The sequence below is a fragment of the Bidens hawaiensis genome, unplaced genomic scaffold (genome assembly GCF_021521415.1).
Source record: "Bidens hawaiensis isolate Kalapana, Puna unplaced genomic scaffold, B.hawaiensis_p1.1 tig00017684_1, whole genome shotgun sequence".
Classification (NCBI taxonomy): Eukaryota; Viridiplantae; Streptophyta; class Magnoliopsida; order Asterales; family Asteraceae; genus Bidens; species Bidens hawaiensis.
The window spans coordinates 169,977-196,802 of NW_027492672.1; the positions used below are offsets into that span (position 1 = coordinate 169,977).

Sequence of the window (26,826 nt, forward strand, 5' to 3'; positions counted from 1 at the left end):
CGTAGGGTAGCAGCGATGCGTTATCCACTAACACATCGTCGACTACCTATTCCGGCCACGTGTCGTCATCCTATTTGTTTCAGTAACGCATCGTTGGTATTCGCTATCATGTCGTCGACAACGAGATAACAAAAGAACAAAATTAAAAACTTGAAGTAATGGGGATAATCTTGAAAACACATTCTCTAAATGAGGTAATGGGCTATTACGGGAATTTTCCATTGAATTTATGTTAACTTCCCCGTAGCCTTAAATATCTCAATTCAAATGTACCCGTTATTTACACCCATAGTCAATCAACACGTGTACTAGGCTGCCAAAAATGTTTCCGTCGGGGCATGGGTTTTTCCACGTTTTAAAAACTTTGTTTTCCCGCAAATAATAATAAAGCGTTCCTCCTTTCAAACACTCCACTCTCTCTCTCACACACACGAACGAACTGAACCCTAGATCTCCAATCCCCAATTAGTTCTACCTCAAATCCATCCAATTGCCATTACATCTCCACCTAATTACACAAATGCCGTCACCGGCTGCCGTAGAAGACCACTCCAACACCAAAACGGAGGACGAAACGACGGCGTTTCATAAGAAACGATCTCGGCGCGTGAGTTTCGCAGAGAATACATTCGTTCATATATTTCACCGTGATGAAGATCTGGAAACACCTCAGGTACCTAAGCCACATAATTCTCCACTTCAGGACCTAGGGTTTGGTGAAAAGGATAGTGACTCCAAACAGCTTTCGGCTACCGATGATGACGATGACGATGACGATCCGGATGAGTTCGGACCGAATAGACCGTTTTTTCGTGTCGCTGCGTCTCCGTCCTCGGCTGGTAGCACAATATCTGCTACCTCTAATGATGGCAAGTGTTTCTGATTCTAATAATATTATTTGAACTTGATTGTTTAATTAATGTTAATGCTTATAATATAAATGATGCAAACACTGCACAATAATTGGATTGGATGTTGTCATGCTGCTAGGAGTATAAACGAGCCGAGCTCGGGTTGTTTTGACTTACAAGAGCTCGAGCTTAGCTCGTTTATGTGTTATTTATTAATTCATATACATGTTAAGTTATTTTTAGATATTTTGAGAAAATCTTAACAAGCCTAAACTCGGCTCGAGGTTGTGTGCAGTACCTAAGGGGTGTAAACGAGCCAAGCTGCTCGCAAGCTTCTTGAGATTGGCTCGTGCAAAGGCTCGATCAATCCGAGCTGAAACGTGCCTGAGTTCGAGCCTAAAAGTAAGCTCGCTTAATAAATGAGCATGGGCCTAAAAGTAAGCTTGCTTAATAAATGAGCCTGGGCCTGAGCTTCACTGATCTAGCTCGAGCCAGATCGGGAGCCTGTCATTAAAATAATTTCTATAATACACACACACACACACACACATATATATGCTAGACGGATGCCCGCGCGATGCAGCGGGAAATACAAACCTTGATAATTAATTACGTAATAGATTTATGGGTGTTCACTGTTCCGTTTGTAATCGTGAAATCGTTTATTGGTATAGGTAGATTAATAATTCTTATTTTAAACTCAATTTAGTATCGAAGTACATACGAAACCGGAACCTAACCATTGCTAATGGTTTGGTTTTGTTGAGTTAAATTTTCAACGGTCCGGTTTTAATTTTCGGCGACAAAAGTGTTGCTAACAGCGTGGCTCACGGTTTAATCTATACCATCAAAACCGAACCACAAACACATATACGTAAAATGTTATTTTTAACTGGAAAAAAAACTATGATAATATCATACTCAAATTAAAGAGAATTAAATGCTCGTTTTTATGGTGCAGTTTTTAAAATAAATATTAACATACGAAAAAGTTATGGCCGTTTAAAATCGCGGGGGTATTTGGGTTAAAAATGAAAATATAAAGAATATATACATAAAAGATGAAGGATCAAAGTTGTAACTATTCTTTAATTTTACAAAAGTTAATTAAATTTAAGGGGTAAATGTTGTAAATATTTTGAAAAAAATATGAATGCACGTGAGTTTTTATATTAAAAAGACTATTTTGTCCTTTTTTAAACTTGTACCATATGCTTAAAACTTTGTAAATTACTTAAAATCACCGTCTTAATTTGCCCTTCATTGCCATATTATATATAGTATAGATATATATGTTTAATAATGTTATTAAAAAATAATTAATATGTTATATATAAAATTTTAATTGAAAAAATACATGTAAATAATTATAAATATATAAAAAATAATTAAGAAATAGTAAACGAGTCGAGCTCGAGTCTGGAAAACTACTCACGAGACGAGCTTGAGCTTTAGAAATAGAGATCAAAATGAGTTGAGCTCGATCTCGAGCTCTGCGTAAGTTAAACGAGCTAAGCTCGGGCCTGGCTTGGCTTGTTTGCACTTTTTGTACCTTAAACAAGTGACCAACTTAGGGGGGTCAGGTCGCGTGACCTACTTTGGGGGGAAGCTCGTTTAGTAAATGAGCCTAAGCCTGAGCTTCACTGATCTAGCATGAGTCGGATCGTGAGCCTATCATTAAAATAATTTTTAATATATATATATATACACTAGTTTTATCCTCCCGTGTTACGGGGGTTTATTTAAGTTTTTGTTTTTAATCGTTTTGTTATTTTACAATATATACACAAATATAAATCAAAACTGCAGGAATAAATCCCAAGAAATAAGCTATCATCAAACCTAGTTAAGACTATCTAAATATAAAATAAGAGATACAATATTTGAATTTGAATCATTTCTTTGGAGAGAGATTATTATCTCTAATATAAACGACCTTTATTTGAGGCTCGAGCTCGATAAGGCTCGGCTCGTTTTGAGCTCTTTATTGATCCGATCTCGAGTAGCTCGTGAGCAGCTCTGCTCGTTTGCATCCCTACATGCAGCTTTGTATATTATTTCTAATTCACAAATTTAAAATTCCGCTAACTGTTATTTTTCAATCTAATTACCCATATTGCAGAAGATAATTTTTTCGATCCTGTATCGACAAGATTTATTAGGAAAGATTTACTAGACTCTGCTGGTTCAGATGATAACTATGATCAAACATTGGATTCAACTGCATTTTCAATGCATTTCCAAAGCCTTGCCAGATCGGATTCATTTGCGGAGAAAACCCCTACTCCAAATTCTGTTCCTTCCGATACAAGAAGCCACATGCAACTGACACTAGTAAATAAGGTGGATTCTTGTCCTACTAGCGCAGGTTCTCCATCAAATGATATGAGTCTTGTTGAAACATATCATGATAAGTATGACTATGGGAACTTATTGCCTGTTTTGGATCCACTTTCGGCAGAAGACCAAAATGAAAAAGGGTCTGACTTTATGGATTTTAGTTATAATCAAAATAATAGAAGGCCAGGTTTTATGAATCATGAGGAACATAATGAAGATGTTTCTGTTAAACATAATGAAATGCTTGTTGTAGCCAATGGATCTAAGCCCCTTCTCACTGGGGCTTCTAAACCACCAACTCCTAATGATACTAATATGGCTCATCAATTTAATGGTGTAATAGAAAAGGAAAATAGTTCTCCTTCGGTAGGGTTAATATCCCATTTAACCGGTACGCCAAATCACATGCTTTTAAACGGTGTTGGCTTATTCAAGTCTCCAGGAACCGTGACTCCTTCCAATAATCAAACAAGAGTTATTCAAAGAGCTAGTGTTTCTTCTCTACAAAAAAGCATGTCTAAACTTAGAAGTCTAGAAGCTTCTCCCTTTTCTACCGCTTTGATTGCTAAACTTGAAGACTCAAACTCTAGATCTTTATTTGGTCTATCTAAGATGGGTACTTTGTTGGAAAAAGAAGGCACACCTACACAAATGGATAATAATAAGACCATAACTCATGAGGGAAGAGAAAATTCTAGCCCATTAAATGTTGCAGGTTCCAGCATAGAAGAAATGATGCAGGACAGTGATGTCCACAACAATTCAGGAACAAAGGAGGACTTAACAAACTTATCAAAAGATATACAACATGATAACATAAAATCAGTTTTAAAAGAAAGTGATATTTCTATGGGACAAATGAATGCTTCTCTTGTATTAAATGGCAAGATGGATGAAAAATCTTGTCATAAGGTTAGTATTCTACTTTCTTTTTTTTTGCTAAAAGCTTAGTATATTTACTGAATATAATTTGACTCTTGTGTTACATTTCCTTCAGAATTTGGCAGATCAGTTGAACAACGAAAAAGATGATTCTTTGATTGCAGAAAACGTACGGTCTGATGTCAGCCCAGCTGAGCGTAAAAGAAAAGCTGAACATGAAACTACCGACAAGATTGCTAAAATCAAAAAGTGTTCAAACTCTGATCTTGAAGTCCCAAATGCCAGTGAAACGTCAAGCAGTGGTCCTAATTTGGAACATTTGGCTCAGGTTTGGTTGCCAACTGCTAATTTCTGTTGTTATTGTTCATTAATTATCAGTGTTTATCTGACACTCTGTTATGCAGATTCATACAGATTCTTTAAAGATACAAAACTTCTTCCACATTCAGTTGATAAGATGAACTTGCATGCGGTATAGTCTTTTGTTTTTTATATCCTTTGCCACAACTATTGGCTAGCAAACTATATCAAACTTTCTGTCTCTTAATATATTGTGCTGGTTGCTGTTTTTGCAGATTGATCGGATGATTGATATTCTAGGGCAGCTACAGAGATCAGAAACATATCAGCTTCTTTCTAGTGAATATCAATCTAAAGATAAAAGGTAATTTATTTTGAGGTAATCTATTCATATATACATCTAATTATAGTTCCCAGTAGGAATATTCAAGATAAAAGGTAATTTGCATATCAATTCAAAGATTGTTTCATTTTATGTGTTGATTCCAATATTGTTTATAAAAAAATTGCAGAGCAGCAGAAATAAAATTGGTATTGTGCAAATTTGTGTATGAGCAAGCACAGTTGCAGCTAATGCATGTGAAACGAGAGAGGTTACTGGTACTGAATATTCCCAATTTCCCATCTATTTTTCTTAAAAAACATTTTTTTTTATTATTTTCAACTGTTTTATTTGTAGAAAAACATGCAATCACTGGCCTCTGGAATTCAAGAGGCCGAAGCATTAAAGTTGAACCATCCACTAGATGTTCAAGTTATTCATCAGCAGCCTTTATCAGACAAGATTATGGAGACTCAAGAGGTAACTAAACCTTTTTAAATCTGTTTTTAGTCAACCTTATATTGTGACCGCTAACTTTAAACAAAGGCTAGGTTGGTTTTTTTAACGTGTCGACTTTTACAGTGCCGCACAGACAACAAAGTGACTTCCATGATGCAGGAGAGTGAAGATATTAATAGAAGAATTTCCAACTTGACAAAATCTTTACACATATCGTGTAAGATAAAAGATCTCAATCCTGCTGATACTATTGCATTTGCTAATAATTGTTTGACGAAAAAAGCACGTTGTCAGATTATACGAAAGGGTATGCAGGTTTCTGTATTTACTTGACTTACTACCTTATTTTATCATGTAAGATTATAACATGATATTTTTATTCTGATGATGTTTTTGTTTTCAATTTATTACAGCTTTGGACTATAGACGAACGAAAGAATAACAAAGACCATCATGATGTTGTTCTTAACTACCTTGACCTACTGTCTCAAAGGTACTTCGTAAGAACACAATTTTATTTTATTTAATGTTATCATGATGATAAATTTCATTTGTTGCTGATATCAGGATAACGGTTACTGCTGGTCCATGTTATTCCGTTTCTAATACATTGAATCAAAGAAATATACAAAAGGTAAAATCTTATATATATATATGTATACACACACACACACTCACATTTATGTTTATAATTTCTCATATGATTTGATTAGCCTATATATTGTTCACAAACGACCTTGTTGCGTTGTAGTATTTCAAAGATATGGATGCTTCAACGGCATTCGTGTTTGTCTTTGATGCTGCATTATTGCAGAAGCATGCCAGTACAAATTTGGCACACGAAACACAAGTAAGCATTTTAACTAGAATATGTAAAGTTCAAAGTAATATTTTTAAAATTATTCTTTTTATAGATGACTACTTCTCTTTTGGGAAATTTGGTGGATGTGATGAAGGAGATTCAACTTGCAAGATTAGAGCTAAAGAATTTGATTTATGCAAGATTTCACACATCCTCAGGTAATATATGATTAACTTTAATGATTTAAGCAAGATTTCATCATATGACATTCATTGCCTCATACAAAAAAGGTTCTTAGTTTTACAACATTTGTTGACTTGCAGATGAACGCCTTGATTTGGAGCTCTATTTCTTTGATTCAAGCAGCCGGAAAAAGGCAACAGTAACTCTAAACGCTTCATGTCTTAAAAGGTGCCTTGCATCTCCTATTTATTAGTTGAACATTAAACTATGTGTTTATTTTTTTTTCTTATTTTAGCTTATTATTCAAATAGGGGTATCTACCCATCAGAGATTCTTGCATGCGAGATTAATTCATCTCAGGAAAAACTCTCAGTGAGCCTTCAAGATAAAATCATTCTTAATAAATAGTGTGTAAAATGTGTTGTATAATTTATATTTTTAAGTATTCATCTTATGTATTGCATAAAGCAGGTTGTCTGCAATAAAAAAATATGCTTAAAATTAATTGCTATTTAGTATTTACAAGTGGGTTGCATTTGCATAGTTGGACTTAACTTTCCTCATTTACACATGCATCATACTTGAGAGAGCCCCTATTTGTTGGGAAAGTTTCTAGTGGGACTATAAGGTCATAAATGCCCCTTATCTGCACCAAAAGTTTCGTACTAGGAAGAAACATGATTTCAAGGGGAAAAAGTAGTTTTTATGCAACTTGCCTTGCCCTTGTGTTGTTACAAGAGCTATATTATTATTATAATAATAGTTAAATGTACTTTTTGATAGATAAATAAATAAATAAGCAGCTACATGCTAGAAGCAGGAACAGAAATATATGAAAATTAATCATTTTTGGTGTGTTAGATATATGAATTACTCGCGAATAAGCTTTTACATCTAATTATAGTACAAATAATTAGCTCCATGAAACTCTATTGTGTTATATTATTAAATACTTGTGTATCTGTTTATCATATCAAATGCCTTTATATCTATGGCTCTACACTCCATCCATGTTTTCTTATGCTTAATGTTCATAATTTCCCATTAGTTTCAAAATTTCATACTTAGACAATCATATGGAAAGGGAATAACACTTTTGGTGGAAGATCATGAACATTATCTATTGAAGTTTGTAGTATTTATTTCCGGTACGTTTTTGTGTCCTACTATCGAACGTAAAGATTATACATGATGATATACTCATGGCTATTAGGCTATATATATTTAACATTATTGTAGAGTATTAAATACTCTGTCTAATTTCATTATTTTCTATTAATGTTTTTGAAAAACAATGCCCGAGTAGGTTTGAGGTATGACCGGGTAACCCAGATGATACAAGACCAATTAAGCATATTCGGTTTGGTTCTTAATTCTAGGGGGTAAATTCGGGTTAGGTTTAGTCTAGGTAAAACCCGAATAAGATGAGATTGACCCAACCCGAAAAGACCAAGACCAAGCCATCTTATATCAGCCCAGTTTTTGAATTTGATTTTTAAAAATATCAGGTTTTCGGTCTAGCTTGCTTCGATCCAGTTCCAATCAGCTGACGCACACCCCTGTAGTGATATATTACTCTTGAGGCTTTTAAGTTATGTGTCTTGTTGCCTGTGTACTAGATTTTGGTTGATATGACAAGTATCAAAAGTGAAAGAGGCATAATTCATGTATAGGGTAGATAAGGTGACCAAGACATGTGAAGTTTGTTAGGAGGACGACAATACTAGACCAATAACATCCGGGAATAGGTTTGGTTAGGAATAATAGTAAAGAGATGTTAAGGACTAGGTTAGGTTTTTGTTTATACATGAACCTTGGCTTATAATGTAAGTTAAAAAGTCCGTATATTTATTTAACCTAAAATTTTAATATAGTCTGTCTATTCTAATAAAAGTCTACTATTTTTGCGTCAACACCATAGCTCTCCTCACCTTTTTTTCAACCAATTTTCATATATGGTCTTTATTTTTTAAGTTATTTCAATATATGACATTTCAAATTATAGGTTTATTCCAACTAAATCCATTACTACATATAATAAGTATTCTCCATATGGATTGACAAGAGACAATTAGTGAATTTTGAAGTGTTAATTAAAGTGCTTATTATGGTTTATATTCAAAATAATAAACAATAAACATTCTATTCATAATATGTAGAATGAGAACAATCGACTTGGACTAAATTCTGATAATATCAGCGGCTAAGACTTAGCCTTTAATACCTAAAAATACATATGATTTTAAAACTAAAAGTTTTAGGGTTGACCCGAAACCTAGAATTCGGACCCATAACCAACCCGAATTACTTCGGTTCAGGTTCGGATTAGTATTTTCTTGTGTTTGAGTTTCTCGGATCAGGTTAGTTTGGGTTCAGGTACGAGCTTTTATGGGTTGGGTTTCATGTTACGGGTAAAAGTGGCAGCCTTACTTTCAACGATTATAAATAAGAATAACTACATTCATTTTATGCAACTTTAAATCTTCTAATATTCTTTTAACTCAGAATAATCACTATTATTTGAATATTGTTTTAACGTTAGTATGTATTTTTCATTTTCCTGACAATTACATTCATATGAATAAACAAATCATTTTGTTATATTTAAATTTTCGGTTTTTATGTTGCTTGATTATACAATTTTTAATTAAAAAATATAAAATCAATTAAAAATTTATCATACACAGAATATTAATGACAACAAATTTATCATGATTAGTTAATATCAAATTGTAAAGATTCTAAGGATATTTATATCATCAAAGTTCAAGTATATGGTTTTTGAGATAATCATGTTTTTTCATGAGGAGATGTTCTCAAATGACATCATATTAATTGATTAAAAGCTATGATATTTTATGTGTATGAATATTTTTTTTATTAGTATCATGGATATTTATTATCATTTATTTAGAGTTGGTATGTACTTGGAGAACTTTTTTTTGTCACACGGACAACTATATAGTTATATCAAGAGTTATAAACAGACTTGTATGTTACATTATTAAGAGTTGCAAGTAGACATTGACTAAAACTTTTGATTTTTGATAAACAATGTATACATGCTAATACAATCACAAATGCAGTTTAAAAAAAAGTTTTTACCTATTTGTGTGATCTTAGTTATGTAATTTTTAATTTAATTGTAATTGTATTAACTATATATGATTAATTTGTTGACTATATTTCACTTAATAGTCAAAATTTAAAATTTTCAACAATTACCCGTGTAATACACGGGCCTCAAACTAGTAAGGATTATAATATAGAGCTTTATGTAACCTGCTATCTATATATAAACTATAGAAACATAGATTTTATTTCCAGAAAAATAATATTCTCTTAACAACTCATGAGCAACAACTCGATCTAAAACTTTGTGTTGCCACTTTTGCTTTGTGATATTCAACTTGGTATATTTCTAAAGGCAAATATAACTTTCTATGTATACTAAGGGGGTGTTTGGGATTCTTTTTTAAAGCCTCCTTTTTCTATTTTAACTTTTGAAAAAGGTAAAAGGAAGTCATAATGTGTTTGTTAATGAAAAGTTAAGTGGATAAAACCATATTTTTAGTAATGAAAATTATAAAACTTTCAAAAGTTATAACAATGTGACTTTTCCAACTTTTCCTCAAAGGTAAAAAACAAGATTTTTAGTAATGAAAATTGTAAAAGTTTCAAAAGTCACGAAACTGTGACTTTTCCAATTTTTACCCAAAAGTAGGAGCCTTAAAAAAGGAATCCCAAACACCCCCTAATATAAAAATTAAGTCATGTTGAACAAAATAGTTCTTTTAAAAAATGTTAAAAATCAAGAAATAAATAACAAACTTTTATTATAGTTCTAGCAAAGTAACTAGTATTCTTTTGATTAGTGTTTTGATGAAAACTAAAGAAACTTAACTACGATTAGCTAACACAAACCTTTAAAAATATATACTTGCCTATATCTAAAGTGCTCCATCTCTTCATCTCCTCCCCAAAACTCTTTCACTTAGTGGTTCATGATTACCTAACAATGCCCTTTAGGTTTGTTAACTACTATTAACAAGATATACTTTATATTTGCGTACTATTTCTTCCGATAGAATATTAAAATGGGTAACGATACCTTCATGAACGTTTGTGGGAGTTCATGGTGGAATGGAAATTTGTTTAACTAGTAAACCTACTTTTAAATCTACACCTTATTTATCACAAAACTAGAAACCTTAACTATTTAGAGATACAAATCTTTTCATATATCTTGATATAGGCTACAAGCCATTTGATATTTGCTTGTATGGTAAACACGTACATGATTTGGAGGAGCGATTCGATATGACCCCGAGACAAAAGGCAGTTTTAGCTTGTCTCATGGGGGCTCATGCCCAAGATTTTTTGACTGTTGTGCCCATTGAAGGTCTTGGGCAACGGATGTCGGCAGTTGAATACAGAGTCATCCTTAAATACCGGCTTATGATTCCCCTATTTCCTCCAGATGAATTATGCCCCATTTGTAAAAAAGCTTGTTTGGATAGATTCGGTGAGCATGCCCTCCACTGTAAGGAATTGCCGGGATTCAGTATCGTCATGACTGGGTTAGAGATGTGTTATGGGATGTGCTTAGACGTGCCAGGATCTCAGCCAAGAAAGAGGCAACTGTTAACTTTTTGATTGATCCGCGTGAGGGAAGATCTACCATGCGTTCTGCGGATGTTCTTGTCTTTGGCTTGGCAGGGGGTAAGCATGCGTGTGTTGACCTCACTGGGGTGTCCCCGTTGGTGGGGCTGAGAGACAGTGGCTTCGTACTGGGACATGCGGTTTTGAGAGCGGAGTCTAGGAAGGTTGCTAAGCATGAGACATCGTGTTTGGAGAATCAGCACGTGTTCATTCCATTTGCCTTCGACACTTTTGGATCCCTAGCTCCCGTGGCGGTTCGCTTCTTGAAGCGGGTGCAGAAGGTGGTCCACAGTGACTCGCAGAGCCCGAGGAACCAAAGATTTATATTTAGTAGAATAGGCTTTGCGATTCAAAAGGGGATAGCGGCGCAGCTTGTTGCTCGCTTACCCATTATCCAGATGTAGTTCGGTTTATGTTATATATAAAAAGATCAATATTTTCTTGTATAACTAAAGATGCCATGAATGTGGGATATATTATCGAGTTTATTATTGTTCTCAATAGTATATATTATGCTCCTTAAATAAGTCACCATTATTTTATATGGTTCATGATTAGGCATTAGCAACAACTTAAATAATTGGTAGCAACTTTTGCCAATACTAAAAGTAAGTCTGAAAAATTAGCAACTTCTGCCAATCGTCAATAGCAGCCTTGGGTTTTCCTACTAGCGAAGTTTCTACTAATGGTTACCGGTCGATAACTAATGATGGCTATAACCAACAGTTGGCACACCGTTACATGAAGAGTTATGTCATTTCAACTTAAATAGTTAAATTATATTATGATGAAGATTTAGTATACTTAAAAAAGCTTTGGTTTGTTTAGATATATATATAAATTGCAATCTTGTTCTTATTGAACGTTTTGAATTATCCCATAAAGATTTACACCCATAAAATATTTTTGTATGGTTTGATGTTATCGTCACAACACACGGGTTTAGTACCTATTACAAATGGGTAAAACGTTTTGGATGATTGAATCGGCCATGTAGGTCAAAAACGATATGCTTGTCTGATTTCTAATAAAATGAGTTGATCGAACGTTATCCGCCACAAAACATGAGGTGTAAATCCTTGTCACATATGAAAGATGATATTTAAATATATAACCAAAAAGGTCAGCTAAAATGGCAACATCTCAATTCTCAATATTCACCTGCAAAATTAGGAAAAGCAACATCTGACTTTATGAGTTTATGGTCAATCAATAATTAGGAGAGGCAAGCCATGCCTTACGTGAATCATGATAGTTAGACAGGACCCCTTGACGACATGTAAGTATGTAACATGTTGTCTCCCTTACAACATTTCACTTCAAAGGGGGCCATATTTATTACCATCACTCCAATGATGTGTTCTTATTATCATGAGGAGTTGTTCACCCCGAAATTAAGAAAACCAGCATCTGACTTTATGGCCAATAAATAAATGAGGCAAGCCATGCTTTCTTTGAATTATAGCAGCTAGACAATCGAACCCCTTGACATGTATCATGTCAACTACCTTACAAGCATTACGTGATATCTATATGTCCCAAATTGTAGCAAACAATAAAAAGGCCACACATATACGTATTTGCGTTCCTTACAGAGGTTTCTAGCACACATAAATAAATACACCATGTAAAATAGGATGACCGCAACATTGTTTACTAATGATCAACTACCATTTTAGACATTGTACATTTATCCACACCATGTAAAATGAGATAACCACACCGTGTAGGCGATATAATCGTATTGTTATATCGCATGGTGTCTCAAACTTTTAAAAAGAATGTCATAGCCGAATCACAAACCGTCTACAATCATTTTCCGTACTCTTTAATCTCCTTCACTTGGGCCAGTTAAACTAGTGAACAAAATTGGTGTTGGACTGAATTTAGAAAAAAAAATGTTTTTCCTTTACAAATATCATTTACTCCTACAAACTTTGTATTTATTTATTTTATTATATTCTTCATAATTAGTTATAAATGTAAATTTGCATATTTTACTTTAAATAATTATATATGTTTTAAAGTTTTAAATTAGTTATGAATACATTTGGTTTTTAAAACGATTATACCAATAGATCCATAAGATTCAATTCAATAACGGGCACATCATGAAAAACTATGAATAAAACAATTATAGGAATATAATTATATGTAAAATAGTATTATAATGTTTGCTTAAACAAAATTCTAAGACCACCCGTAGTGGGTGCATTGTTGGTTGCGTTGTGATGGATAACGCAGGGGGTACACCGCCCCCCTGCGTTTTGTTAATTTTTTTGACGCGTTGTATATAAAACGCTACAAAAGGCACGAAATCCAAAAAGTGACCGTTGCATATTACCGTTGGAGATATAAAAAAAAATTCATTTCCTATATATTAAACCATTTCATCCCCAATCAAAACTCATCAAATTTATAAAAATTCTCTTTCAACTCTATAATTCCTTACACAAAAGTCACTACATATGGATCTTCCATCTATATATAAACAGTTTTTCGAGCCCGACCAACAAGCCGATGACGTGGAGGAGGAACAGGCGGTTACGAGTGCGATTATGCTCGCGACAAAGTATATGAGTTCCGTTACGGGTGTGATTAGCTCTCCACCCCCCGTTTCAAAAAGAGCATATATCGAACGAGATCGTGCCGAAGCCAACAACCTTTTCTATTTTCATGTAATATTTATTTAATAAAATATTATTGTTATTTGATTATTTTTATTAAAAATTAAAAAAAAAAACAAAAAGTGTAAAAGTGACTGGTACCACGTGGCGCATAATGCTTGGGGGTGGAGAGTTATGACTACAGCCTGTTTTTGTAAAAAATCATAACTCTGACTGGACGCCACGTGACGCATAATGCCTGGGGGTGGAGAGTTATGACTACAACCTGTTTTTATAAAAAAAATCATAACTCTGACTGGACGCCACGTGGCGCATAATGCCCGGATGTGAAGAGTTATGACTACACATGATCTAAAAGAAAATTTTAACAGCAAAATTTTTTATTCTTCATCTTTGTGAGACTCAAATTATTAGGTATAATACACCACCTTTACCATCACATCATAAACGATGGGAGAACAAAAGTCTTAAATGAGTTTATTTCTAATCATATTGATAGTAGATAAACAGGGCCGATCCTAAGGGGGTCGACGACCCTCGGCCAGCACCTTATTAGGCTCAAATTTTTATTTTAATTTAAAAAAATTTATATGTAATTTTATAAACAACAATATGTAAATTTAATGTTTTAACTCAATTACATAACAGCTAGCTTGGTCTAGTTGCAAAGAGATACGACTCGCAATCAAAAGGTTATAAGTTCTAGTCTCATTTGAGACATGTTAAAGCTATTTTTGTACAAAAGTTTTTTGCACTACTCAAATATAACCAAGTAAGTCCATTTAAAAAATAAATTGTTTAAACTCAACAAAATACTTCTTTTACTTAAGAACTAATATATTTTTTACATTCGGCTCAAAATATTTTAATTATTCCCATGTAGATAAATTTCAAATAATATTAAATCACTATTTAACATGGGTTTAAATATATGTAGCTAAGGTAAACCGTTTGACAATTATTTGGTCACTTTTTTTAACATCCATTTTCAACATATTTAACATTTGACTTTCAATGTTAGCCATAAATCTATATACCTATATATTTAGGAGCAGGGGTGAGCATAAACCGGGTAAGATTCACGAGATCCTAACCAATCAGACCCTGTTATTTGCTATATGGTCGGTTTCCAGGTCCTGAGGATAACACTAAACATGTTTGGGTCAGTCTCATGGGTCTGACCCGTTTGTTCACCCTTGAATATATCAATTATTACTTGCAATTAAAGTATTTTTTTAGATACTTTATGATAGTGATAGTTAATAACAAGTAGTTAAAACAAATTGATATTGAATTTTTACCTATATATTTTACATTTCATTTTGAGATGAATAAAAAGTGTCACTTAAACATTACAAAACGAGTTATGATTCTGTTTTTTGGATAGTTGGATGTGTTGGACAAATTGATTATGATTCTGTTTTCTGGAGTTAAATTAGGCCAAGCATTACCAAGAATTTAACAAAATTATTTTCAGAATATTCTTATGAACCTAAATTATAAAATTTATATTACTAGCGAAACCCATCTAAGAGGCTCATAAGCAAGCAATACAAGTTTGAATTTAACTTGAAGGCTTCAAGCTAAGTTCATTGTCATTTTGATAACTTGACAGTTGACATGCCTTCAAACCAAAACTTAAGAGCCTTTGTAAACTTGGAAGTTAAATGAATTCTAGGTCAAACTAGTCAATCTTTTGACGCAACAGGAATTCGGTATTTATACTGTTTGTTATGAACTGGTATGATAATGGCACTCAGGTACCAGTATACCTGATTACTCACTACCCACCGGGTACCAGTATACCCATTAATTTTGTTAAAAAATATTGTTAAGATTTAAAAGTACATTTTCTTACTATCTTTTATTGTTACAATCCAAACAGAAGAACTCAACCCAAAAAACTAGTTTGATAGGTGAGAGAACACATTTGGCTTATAAATCCCACACCAATTGTCATACAACTGATGTGGAACAAGTCTCATACCTTGCAATGGTTTCAGTTCGTAACAAAACACCCTCCTTAAGGGCCAACGTCCTCGTTGGTCATGGCTGGCTCACTCCAGTAGGGGCGGACCTAGCTTAGGAGGAGGGGTAGCGGAGTCAACGTTTTCGCTGGTAGTGTCAAAGAAAATATAATTTGGTTAGTTTTCATGTTTCGTTACCACTGGAAAAAAATAATTTTACCCCTATGTAGTTTAAGCCCAACCAATTTAATACTTAAACCCAACAAAAGTCCACTTAAATTATAAAACCTAAACCAAAAAACCCAATATCTAAAATAATCCTTTTAAGTTTAACAATAAACAGAAAATAAAAAAAGGTTGGATATTGTGAACACAGGCACACCACCGACTGCTCTCTGCCTCTCTAAACTCTGCTCATCACACACCACGAATTCACCACTGTTGCTGCCACCTCCACCTTCAGCCGCCACAAGCCACCTCCTGACCTCACTCGGCCACTCCACCTCCGGCCTCTCCTTCTTTCCGGTAAGATTTCTTGTATTTAGGGATTTAAGGTTATGTTTAAATTGGAATTAATTTGGGATTTAGAATTATGTTTAAATTGGAATTAATTAGGTATTTAGGGTTATATTTAAATTGGAATTAATTTTGGATTTAGGGGGTGTTTGGGATTCCTTATTTTACCTATTTATAACTTTTCATTAAGTTAATAAGTTACAAAAATGTAACTTATGAAACTTTTCCTTTCACAATATATGCAATCCCAAACACCTTATTATTTTTAAAAAGTTAATAAGTTATAAGTTAGTAAAAATAAGCAATTCCAAACACCCCCTTAACATTTAATTTTATGTGTAAATTGAAATTGATATTAGGTTCTTGGTTCAAATTTTGTTTAGGGAACTTTGAAGATGAGTAAACAACCTCTTATTAGCAAACCTTTTAAACGTCAAAAAAAAAAAAAAATGATAACATTGGTTCATCACCAAGTTTAAATTTTCCAACTTCAAGTTCAAATATGGTTGATATTGTATGAAATATGGAAAGAAAAAAAATATTTCATTAACATTGTATGAAATATGGGGAAAAAATTTGAGCGCTACTCCTATGTTTCAAGTCTAGATCCGCCACTGCACTCCAGGCCACCACTCTGAGTCCTCGTTGGTCACGATTAGCCACCACTCCGAGGTTGGCGCTGATACTAATGTTACAAGCCAAACAGAAGAACTCAAACCAGAAGACTAGTCTGATAGGTGAGGGAATTCATTTGGCTTATAAACCCCACATCAATTGCACATACAACCGATGCGGGACAAGTCTCATACATTGCAATGGTTTCAGTCCGTAACATTTATTGATATATTGATTTTTATTAATCCCAACCATTGTCTTTTGGTTACGGTCCCAACTTACGAATTGACTGCTGGTGGTCCCATCTATTAACGTATTTGTTCCCAATAGTCCGCGACTCACAAAACGTCGTTACTTGCAGGTCGCCTGAAAACGATTTTGGCCGGAAAAATCACTTTTTTGACGTAAAACTCAACATGAACATCGTCACCACCACTAAGTGATTCACCGCAGCTTGAGCACCACCAACCGGTTCTGACGATGGGTCTAGGGTTCTGACGGACTTAATATTTAGCGGTTTTACTAAAAACAAATGTTCCGAAATGTCCAATCCAATGTTACAAAGATGCTTGGGACGTAAACGTTAAGTTTTCCTGAACAATATGAGTTTTTCGACAACGTTTTTCGACGATCTGGAACTAACGATGTTAGAATTCTGTTAGTCGCGGACCGTTGGAAACAAATACGTTAAAATATGGGACCGTCAGGCGTCAGTAGCCAATTCGTTAGTTAGAACCAACAACAACTAAAAGATAATAGTTAAGATTAATAAAACCAATACACCTTTTTTATTATATACATATTTGATTACCTAGAGAATTAGAAATACTAAGACTGAAAAGTTGACGGATCAATAGATTACTCAACCCAAAATCAAACTAAACTAAATACATAAAAAAAGAGACGATATTTACATGTATGGTTTGGGTAAACGGGTTGTTGCTACACGGTGACATTAAGAACGGTCTTGTTTAGATTATAATGAACCTACTATCTAGTAAGAATTAAATATTGGTAGTTTAACCGCATGGGAAGTTTCATGCGATCAACCTCCAACATGAGAATTTGTGAAGATTACTCCTCTGATAAGTAATTTGCAAAAATGAAACTGAGAGTGATAATAAGTAGAGAATGAATGGGATGAATACATTTGGAGTTTTAGTCACGTATTATAAAGTGGGAGAATCGAAGGTAATGCCATCCTAGGTTGTTGTCTACGTTCCTTCGAGGGTAGTTTGTCTACTTTAGACATGAGCTTACCCCTCAAAAGTGGTGTTCATGTATATTTTGGTGAAACAGTTTGACACTTCTGAAGCCCTTATGCACATTCCCTTAGGCTACAGTTTGCCTCATAGCGTATTGCTTTGCTATTCAAGTTCTTATCGCCTATCGTATGTAATATCTTCTCGGTTGAAGAGAAATTTGATATGTTCTTTGGTATTATCATTTTCCTTACTGAGGCTTCACATGTTCAAATGAGGCTATACTTGCCTCCATTGATATTACCTCGTCATTAAGCATAAATATTTCAAGTGATAAGTTAAATATCACTTAAAACCATACATGTCTCTTACATTGTGATTTTTTTTAAACTGTTTTGATATCTATTCTAATTCCTTAGTAATGTTCTTATTTGCATCCCTATTTAAACTTGACTTATTATACATTTCACACATATATAGCTTGATTTCAATCAATTCAAGTAAAGTTCATAATTGATGAAGCATGACTTTTTACTCATTTTAGAAAATCTCAAGTCATGGTCATAACCTCATGTGGGTGGTAAATGAAATGAAATGAAATGAAATGTGGGGGACCCATGTAAACAAAAAGTTAAATAAAGAGCAGATGAGAAAGAAGAGGCCTAACCTAACTTTTAAATGTGATGAAAGCTACAAGGCCCCACTTTCCAAACCTGCCTACACACCCTCTTTCTTTCTCTCTCCTTGCACTTTTGCCCTTTTTGTGATATTTTATTTTGGTATTTGTGCTCTCAAGATATCTTGCCCAACATCAGACCAACACCAACCTCACAACCCACCTATTCACCTATTCTATTAACAACATCACCATTTTTCAGAGTTTGATTTTTCAAAGCCTTTCACCTTCTCTCTATCTTGATTTGGATTCTCAAACTTGGTAAGCTTTTTTTTTTTTTTTTTTTTTTTTAATTTCTGGGTTTTGTTTATTTTTGCTATTCAAAAATGGGTTTTACATAAATTTGTTTAATTTTTAATAATCTTCAAGTTTTGAGCTTGATTCATGTCTCTTCCCCTGTTTCTTGAAAAAAAATTAATCTTGGTTAAATTCTTCAACTTTTGTTTGAATTCTTGTTCATTAGCTTGTTAAAAGTTATAATATTGGAATCAACACATCAGAACATATGCAGAATCAATAAAGCTTGCACCTTTTTAATCAAATTGACAAGATTCCAAATTCCCAATTAAATTTCCCATTTTGTTCATCCAGATTGCTTCAAGTTTCAAACTTTACAAGATCTTGCCCACAATCCAATTAGGGTTTTGCCACAAAATGGGTTACAGTTGTGATTACTGCCGTGAAGCAAGAACCATGGTCTACTGCAGATCAGATGAAGCTTATTTATGTTTATCCTGTGACCGAAACGTTCACTCCGCAAACGCTTTATCTAAACGACATTCGAGAACACTTGTATGTGATAAATGCAATTCACAACCAGCATTTGTTAGATGTGTTGAAGAACAATTATCATTTTGTCAAAATTGTGATTGGGAGAGTCACAATGGTGCGAATCCGGGTTCGAGTTCCCACCGTAGGCAGACGTTAAATTGCTACTCCGGCTGCCCGACCGCAGCCGAGTTATCTTCAATTTGGTCATTCATGTCTGATCAACCATCTGTCAATGATTCCAACTGTGAGCAGGAGTTAGGGTTGATGAGTATTGCAGATAATAAAAATGGTCAAGATTTGTTAGTTCCAGTTGAAAATAATGATGCCCAAGATGTAATTCTGCAACAGGATCCGAAAGATTCGACAATGTTTAAGGTAATTTGAGATGGGTTTGTGAAAATTATTAATTTTTGTGTTAAAGTTTGGATCTTGACATGATAAGAATTTAGGGTTTGCATTTGCAGGCTTCTGGTGCAAAAATAGGTGAACAATTCACTGATGTTGGAGTGTTTGATGACTTCAATATGGATGAAGTTGACTTGAGTATCGAAAAATATGAAGTACTCTTCGGTGACGGGAGTAATGATCCCGAAAATCTTTTTGCACAAGATGGTATAGATAGCTTGTTTGGTACTAAAGACACATCTGTTGCGAAGGTATCATAGTACTGATTAATAATTGTATTATGTTGTCATGTTAACATTTTATCATGCTATTAATCATATTATGTTGTTTTAGGAGTCTTCGACCTGGCATGGAAATGCGGTGCAACCGGAGTTCAGTAATGCAGCATCGGGTGATTCTTTAAGGAGCTGTAAAACAGAACCGAACCCGGGTTACGGGAAACAACTGTCGAATACTTCGTTTTCAAGTTTGATCGGGGAGAGTAATGTGGGGGATTATCAAGACTGTGATGCTTCGTCTATACTTCTCAGGGGTGAGCCACCGTGGTGCACCCCGACTCACGATAGCAGCACGTCTTCTGGTATCAGGAACGACGCTGTCCTCCGTTACAAGGAAAAAAAGAAGACCCGCAAGTGAGTCGACACAGTTTTTATAGATTAAATATAGAGTTGGGATATGGACAGGTTGGTCAAAATATTATAATAGTAATCTTAGATTTTGCATAAAAACACAATTTAGGGAGTTGTATGCATTTGGGCCTGTTCAATCTTTAACTAAGTTTTCACTGATTTTGGCCTGTTTGAGATAAAAGCAACCCGAAGTTGCCATTCATTGTACATGTTGAAGCCAGGTTGACCCACAAACGCTTTTTGGGCACATTCTGCCTTGAACTAAATTTTGTTGATTTTTATCTGTTTTAGATCAAAGCAAGCCAAGTCAACCCATTTATAAGTAAACGGGTCGATTTTACATGTAGAAGGGGATCATCCGGTTGACCCACAAACACTTTTGTTAATTTTATAAAGTAAATATTATTACAATAGTTTTTAACTTTTTATATAGTTTGAATAAAAAAGAGTTAGGAGGTTGTATGCATTAAAACAGACTTTGGGCCTGTTCTGCCTTTAGCCAAATTTTATTGATTTTGGCCCATTTGGGATAAAAGCAGTCTAAGTCGACCCGTTTGTAAGTAAACAGGTTGAAGTTTCAAATATCTTATATTATGGTTTCTTTTTGTATCAGATTTGAGAAGACAGTAAGGTACGCTACACGAAAGGCACGAGCGGATGTAAGGAAGCGTGTGAAAGGGCGTTTTGTGAAAGCAGGCGATGCTTATGATTATGACCCCATGAGTCAAACCAGAAGCTACTGAGAGTGTATACATTCTCATATGCATGAGGAAAGTAATTATATATAATTATATATACACATCATCAAGTCTATAAAAGATCACTTTCCTTAAACAATGACAAACACTTGTATGGTTGTCTCCCAGGGTGTTTGCTTGTTGATCAGCCAGGATTATAGACGAATGAAAGCTGATTATACAGAAAATCAAGATTTTCCATCAAAGACCGGATCTTGACAGCAAAAATGAGTGAAACTTTGAGCAAAAACGCAATGTTAATCTGTTTATGCGCGTGTAACTTATTCGGTGGTTAAATGTTAATTCTTTGAAGACGAAACGATCATCAAAACGTGTTGGCTTGGACCGAGATCGATAAAATCTTGTAATATTTGATGTGATTGTTGATGAAAGGCCTTTGTAAAATATGCTTGAATTAGGGTTTGATGCACACATTACCAACAAATGAAGGTGCTGTGTTCTTCAGAGCCCTCGTCTATAACTCATAAATGATATTTTGGACTTGTGTTCAAATTATATCCTTTGAAATTACCCATGTACTCCAATGTTTATAAATAAAAATGCATGGTGTTTAGTTTTTTGTTTATTTATTTATTATTTTTTAAGTGAAGTAAGAAAATTGGGTCAGAACAGTTTGGTCAAAAGGCCCTATATGCGATTTTAACCAAACTTTGTATACCAAATATACAAATAAAAAGTATAGATATAGTTAGAAATCTAAATAGATTTTTGGATGTATGTTTTGAAAGTAGTTCCTTGACTTTGAATATTTCGGTTCATACAATACACCCTACCTTTATGATTTCAATGGACTATGACTAGATATTCAGTTTCAAATGCATACTTGATACTACACTCAAAAAATAAGGATGGTTAAAGAATTTGAACTATAGGAAAACACATAATATTTGGAACTGGTATTTGGATATGAGATTGCGTATAAATTTTCTTTATGAGTTTCGGAAGGGTGTAGTGTAGTGGTAGGTCACTCAAATATCCGAACTTTTGTTTGCCAACATAAAAACCGACTATATTAATGTACAATGTATTATATTCAACTGAAAAGTATTTTAAGTCGGTTTCTAAGTTGAGTTTAAAATTGAGCTTTGGGTAATTGTCATCTCTGCACAGATGGAACATTTGTTCACATAAAACCATAAATGAATATGCTCTACACCAACAGGACGCGTAACAAGTACTTGACGGGCACGAGACACGATTATAAACTAATCTATAGAATATACTAATTTGCATAGTACATCTAAAAGGTACATGTTAGTGTATGAGAAGTGTTTTCACACGATGCATAACTTTTTTAGCTTCAACGTTTTGAGCGAAACCAGTTTGTTCCTTCCAGCTTTGGCTCATCTCTCACAATATTCCAAGCATGGTTGTAAAGACACAATGCTTGATTCTCTTCCTCGTTCAACTCACGTGCACGACTCATCAATTACCAACCACTTCGTCTTTGTCCCGGTAGTTAAATGAAGATTGAGTTGAATGAGATCACACACCTTCTAATCATATGCCAATGAGAATGTAGGGTGTCCATTGTTCTTAAATTTTGCTTATATGAAGTACATGTGGACATGTTTCCAAAATCATTGTTTTTTTTTTGGCGATCCCAGTAATTGTCTTTTTATATGTGAAACCATGCCATTAATTGTTAGATATTCTACAAATCGTTAACCCTAACACAACTTGTATACAGTCAAAGTTATATAACACCAATATAACTTGTTTAACTAGTTTATCTAAACTAGTTGTAAATGAGTTTTCAAGTTATAATTAATCAAATTATAAATTTGCTAAACGTGTTTGTAAATACGTTGACGTATTGTAAAAGAAAGTGTCAATGGGTTAACATGTGGTAAAGTAGTTGCCAAGTTGAGTTTACAAATTATATAGATATTTTTATTTCTAAAATTTATACGAGTTACATGTCGACTAGTTTATTTAGATCTTACGACCCAACAAGGACATGATCGTTTACCAAACAAGTCAAACAGATCAATTTTACACAAACCCGGGTAAACTTAAACTCGAAATCTAATTATTAATTTGTGATGTGTTTCTAGAAATTATATATACAATTAAACCCATAGCAAATTAATATCTCGTAAGCTTATATGAGATTCACTATGTGTAGACACTTTCTTGTGTGCAAAAAAGTTTGTGCATTACACGAAGACCCGACCATATCTTTGGATTCATATTTGATATCTTTGGATTCATATTTGATTCATTGCATCTCTGTTGATTCCATAGATTAGTTTTTACCCATGTGGTGGCCACGTGGGTGTTGGATAGAAATCATATTTGATCCATCTTTCATTGTTTCTTCTTTTTATAATGTGTTTATCATTTGAAGCGTTTGTAAACTAATTAAAATTGAATTGCTAAGTGTTCAAATCGAATCGAGTTTCAACGAGTTCCAACCCGAGCTTAAGCCTACATTGAAGCTTGTTTAACAATCTAACTTAAGTCTGAACTATATATACCTGGCCTGACTATACTTGTAAACCTAAACGGGCAATTACTTATACAAATATTTCGTATAAAGGTAAGTACGTTTTAATTTTATATACGGTATATATATTATAAATATCATTATATATAATCATGATAACATAACTAAACCTAATTGTGTTTATACTTCCAAATTTATTGTCTCGTTTTCACTATATTAAGCTTTACATTGTTATGAATAATGGATTAATGGTCGTCAACCATTTCGTTATGGTGATTATATAATGGATTAATGGTCGTCATCCATTTCGTTATGGTGATTAGAACGTTCAAACCTATGATCATATATATAAACCTTAACGTGATCTCAATAAAGCTTCTATTAACGTTTCTAAATCAAAATATATTATGAAATATGAAACCTGTAAAAAGCTAATGCAATTTTCTTTTCATTTTTCTTCATATTATCATTGAATATAATATAAAACCTAAGTTTAGTAACATGATGTATACATTAAATACATATACTGGTCATAAGGCATTGGCATAGTCACATACAGAACCATTGTCGTTGCCATTGGCCTCCATGTGACAACCATCTCTATTTTCTTATTCATAACTATGTTCCTTCTCTCTCATAATTTGACAACGTTGCTCATCTTTTTAATCTGAGACCTAAAAAAGTTATTTTTATTTATAGTTAGCAAAGCTTTCAACCTTTAAACTGCTAAAAAATTATATCCATTGTATGTATTTCTTTGAAAAAGCCGTGCACATACATCTTACGGATGATTCGTAACAGAGCATCAACCAAGCGCCTTATGTCTTTGAGTTTTAGCTTAAGCTAACAAGGTGTTAGATATATGTTGTGACAACGTATCAACTAAGGTCTGATGAGATTGGAACACTATGGTGTACATACATGTGGTTAAGAATACTTTTATATATTTGTAAAGTCTAAAAATGTACTGTAATACAACAATATTTGAATTTTAGAATTATAATGTACTTGACGGTCATAGTCATGGTTAAACATGGACATACGTGACCCATGAAGTCCCCTTAATGTCCATCGTGACTTGTAATGACTAATGACCATAATGCACACATGGAGAAGTCTTCACAATCCGCGAACACATACTAGGTTACCACTAAAACGTACGTATGAAAGATCTGTTCCTAGTGTTACGAGTTTTGAGTTTATCTGTCCTGTTCAAGTTCGTTTGTCATCCTAAAATCAATCCACCACTGCATATTTTGGTTTGTTTAGTTAATTTGTCCGTTTCCCTGTTTTTTCAGTGTGTTGTCTCAGCATGCAACCAATAAGTCGAAGCAAACAACGTGGGTCGTGGTATACAAGCGACATATGACATATATTGTGTGCTGTGTAAGTTATTATGGTATCTTTAACGGACACGTGGGTGACTCTACATGGCCCGTCACGTGAAGGTTATATGGGCTCATTGAAGTAGGCCCACTTTACCCATTCAATGAACTTAAAACCTTGTTTCTAACTTTTTTAAATTTCGTGAATCATTGTATAAATTGAAATTTCATTTTTGAGTGTTGAAACGGTATTAATTTACAATGATTATAATTGATATAAAAAATATCACATTTTTCAATTTCGACATTAAAGTTATAGTAGGTTCTTTTTTACACGTATATAATTCATACCCTCTTAACTATACTATTAATTTACATACATATATATATATATATATACATATATATATATATATTATTTTTACATGAGTTGAACTCTCATTATTTAATATGTGGTAACACATTCTTTTTAATGTAATTTATATGTTTACTTACTGATTCCAGGAAATTTTTATGTACAATAAAATAAAATAAAACAAAACAAGTGGTTAGTGAACTTAAAATAGCAGTAAAGATAATCAATTTAAGAGCATCTCCAATGCTTCTATGTAACATGTGTTTGGATTTACAAACTAAACTCATAAACAGTAAACCAATATCCACTACTGAAGATGTCACATGAAAGAGAGAGAAAGAGCAAAATATTTGTAATTACAAAAACCTACGAACTCTTTTGTGAGTAAAGACATAAGATAAGAGAGAGAAAGGAATAAAGATTATAAGAGAGAACAAGATGGTGATGATGCGGAGTTGTTATCTCTCACTATATGATCTTAGAGACTAAGACATAGTGTAATGGGGCAACAAGCCCCCTTGTTTGCGATATGAGGCGGCAACAACCCCCCTAGGCGATAAGTGGGGCCAGGGGGGGCGACATGGATTTGTCGCATGTGTGTGTTGTGTATGTTGAAAATAATAAAAAAAAGGGTTATAAAGGACTATAAAACCATTACACCCTTAGAATGAAAATCACCCATCTGTTGACGTTGCGTCACGTGTCGAAAATCGCTTCTATTTTGTAGCCCTCCACTGCATATGGAATAATAAAGCAAGTGTCAACTGGCACTACTAGAAAATGGGTATTTTTGCTACAAATATTTTCTACAATTTTCCCACAACTTAAATTTTCCTACAAATTTTCCACAACTTTTCACCAATAATCAAAAGTAAAAAAGTCTTAACTTTTTACACAAGTTTCCTACAACGTAGCGGCATAAAGCAGTGTTGTCACAATTTTGTCGAAAACATAAATCCATTTTCGACAAATTACTGACAATTAGTTTAATCATTTATTAAATATTAACCGTCATAATAAAAAATCAACATACAAATAAAATAACACTCTTTTGTAGCAAAATAGTCGGAACGCTAATAATTTTGCTACAAATTTGAAATATATAATAAAACCCACATTTTTGTGGCAAAATTGTGACAAAACTGCCAAGTTTGCTACAAGTTTCCGACAACTGTATATTAATTATTAAAATAAAACACTAATAATAATGAAAACACACTTTTGTGGCAAAACGGACAGAATGCTTGTAAATTTTGCTACAAAATTATAGTATGTTATAAAAATCACACTTTTGTTGCAAAATGGTGGCAAAACTTGCAAAGTTTGCTACAAATTTTCGGCAACTATGTATTAATTATTGAATATAAAACTAATAATAATGAAACCCCAATATTGTGACAACATAGTCGGGATGCCGTCAAATTTTGCTACAAATCTACTACAATTTTGTAATAAACACACATTTGTGGCAAAATTGTGGCAATACTAGCAAAGATTGCTACAAGTTTCTCGCAACTCTTGTTATTTATTAAATATAAAAACAAATAATAATGAAATCACACTTTTGTGGCAACATTGTAGCAATTTTTTGCTAAGTTTGCTACAAATTTATGACAACTCGGTATTGTTTATGGAATATAATGATAATAAATAATAAAAACACAACTTTGTGGCTAATTTGTCATAATTCTTGCAAATGTTGCCTCAAGTTTTCAACAACTCTTGAATAT

The 26,826-nt window shown here is 33.6% G+C and overlaps 3 protein-coding genes across 4 annotated transcripts; all 3 read left to right on the top strand.

Moving 5' to 3' along the window:
- Positions 1-3,453: 3,453 nt before the first annotated feature.
- Positions 3,454-5,505, top strand: LOC143554466 (uncharacterized). The gene is made up of 6 exons (XM_077044213.1): positions 3,454-4,103; positions 4,189-4,545; positions 4,649-4,737; positions 4,886-4,973; positions 5,053-5,175; positions 5,278-5,505. Exons 1-6 carry the CDS (start codon positions 3,507-3,509, stop codon positions 5,485-5,487), a joined length of 1,464 nt encoding a protein of 487 aa, XP_076900328.1. The 5' UTR covers positions 3,454-3,506; the 3' UTR covers positions 5,488-5,505.
- A 220-nt stretch (positions 5,506-5,725) lies between these two features.
- On the top strand, positions 5,726-6,547 carry LOC143554480 (uncharacterized). Its single transcript, XM_077044226.1, has 5 exons — positions 5,726-5,788; positions 5,906-6,004; positions 6,069-6,174; positions 6,280-6,367; positions 6,451-6,547. The coding sequence occupies exons 2-5, from the start codon at positions 5,918-5,920 to the stop codon at positions 6,545-6,547; spliced, it is 378 nt and encodes a 125-aa protein (XP_076900341.1). The 5' UTR covers positions 5,726-5,788; positions 5,906-5,917.
- A 12,047-nt stretch (positions 6,548-18,594) lies between these two features.
- LOC143554474 (zinc finger protein CONSTANS-LIKE 10-like) lies at positions 18,595-21,531 on the top strand. Of its 2 annotated transcripts, none has more exons than XM_077044219.1 (5): positions 18,595-18,665; positions 18,996-19,550; positions 19,625-19,831; positions 19,914-20,212; positions 20,823-21,531. In XM_077044219.1, exons 2-5 carry the CDS (start codon positions 19,059-19,061, stop codon positions 20,950-20,952), a joined length of 1,128 nt encoding a protein of 375 aa, XP_076900334.1. In that variant the 5' UTR covers positions 18,595-18,665; positions 18,996-19,058; the 3' UTR covers positions 20,953-21,531. The 2 variants fall into 2 exon arrangements, with proteins under 2 accessions (XP_076900334.1, XP_076900335.1); XM_077044220.1 differs by having other exon boundaries at positions 19,640-19,831.
- The last annotated feature ends 5,295 nt before the right edge of the window (positions 21,532-26,826 follow it).

Coding starts and splice junctions, on each gene's coding strand:
- LOC143554480 (XM_077044226.1), top strand. CDS start 5,918: ATGGATGCTTCAACGGCATTCGTGTTTGTCTTTGATGCTGCATTATTG. Junction 6,175..6,279: donor AAGATTTCACACATCCTCAG/GTAATATATGAT, acceptor GTTGACTTGCAG/ATGAACGCCTTGATTTGGAG. Junction 6,368..6,450: donor AACGCTTCATGTCTTAAAAG/GTGCCTTGCATC, acceptor TTATTCAAATAG/GGGTATCTACCCATCAGAGA.
- LOC143554466 (XM_077044213.1), top strand. CDS start 3,507: ATGGCTCATCAATTTAATGGTGTAATAGAAAAGGAAAATAGTTCTCCT. Junction 4,104..4,188: donor ATGAAAAATCTTGTCATAAG/GTTAGTATTCTA, acceptor CATTTCCTTCAG/AATTTGGCAGATCAGTTGAA. Junction 4,738..4,885: donor TATCAATCTAAAGATAAAAG/GTAATTTATTTT, acceptor AAAAAATTGCAG/AGCAGCAGAAATAAAATTGG.
- LOC143554474 (XM_077044219.1), top strand. CDS start 19,059: ATGGGTTACAGTTGTGATTACTGCCGTGAAGCAAGAACCATGGTCTAC. Junction 19,551..19,624: donor AAGATTCGACAATGTTTAAG/GTAATTTGAGAT, acceptor ATAAGAATTTAG/GGTTTGCATTTGCAGGCTTC. Junction 19,832..19,913: donor AAGACACATCTGTTGCGAAG/GTATCATAGTAC, acceptor ATGTTGTTTTAG/GAGTCTTCGACCTGGCATGG.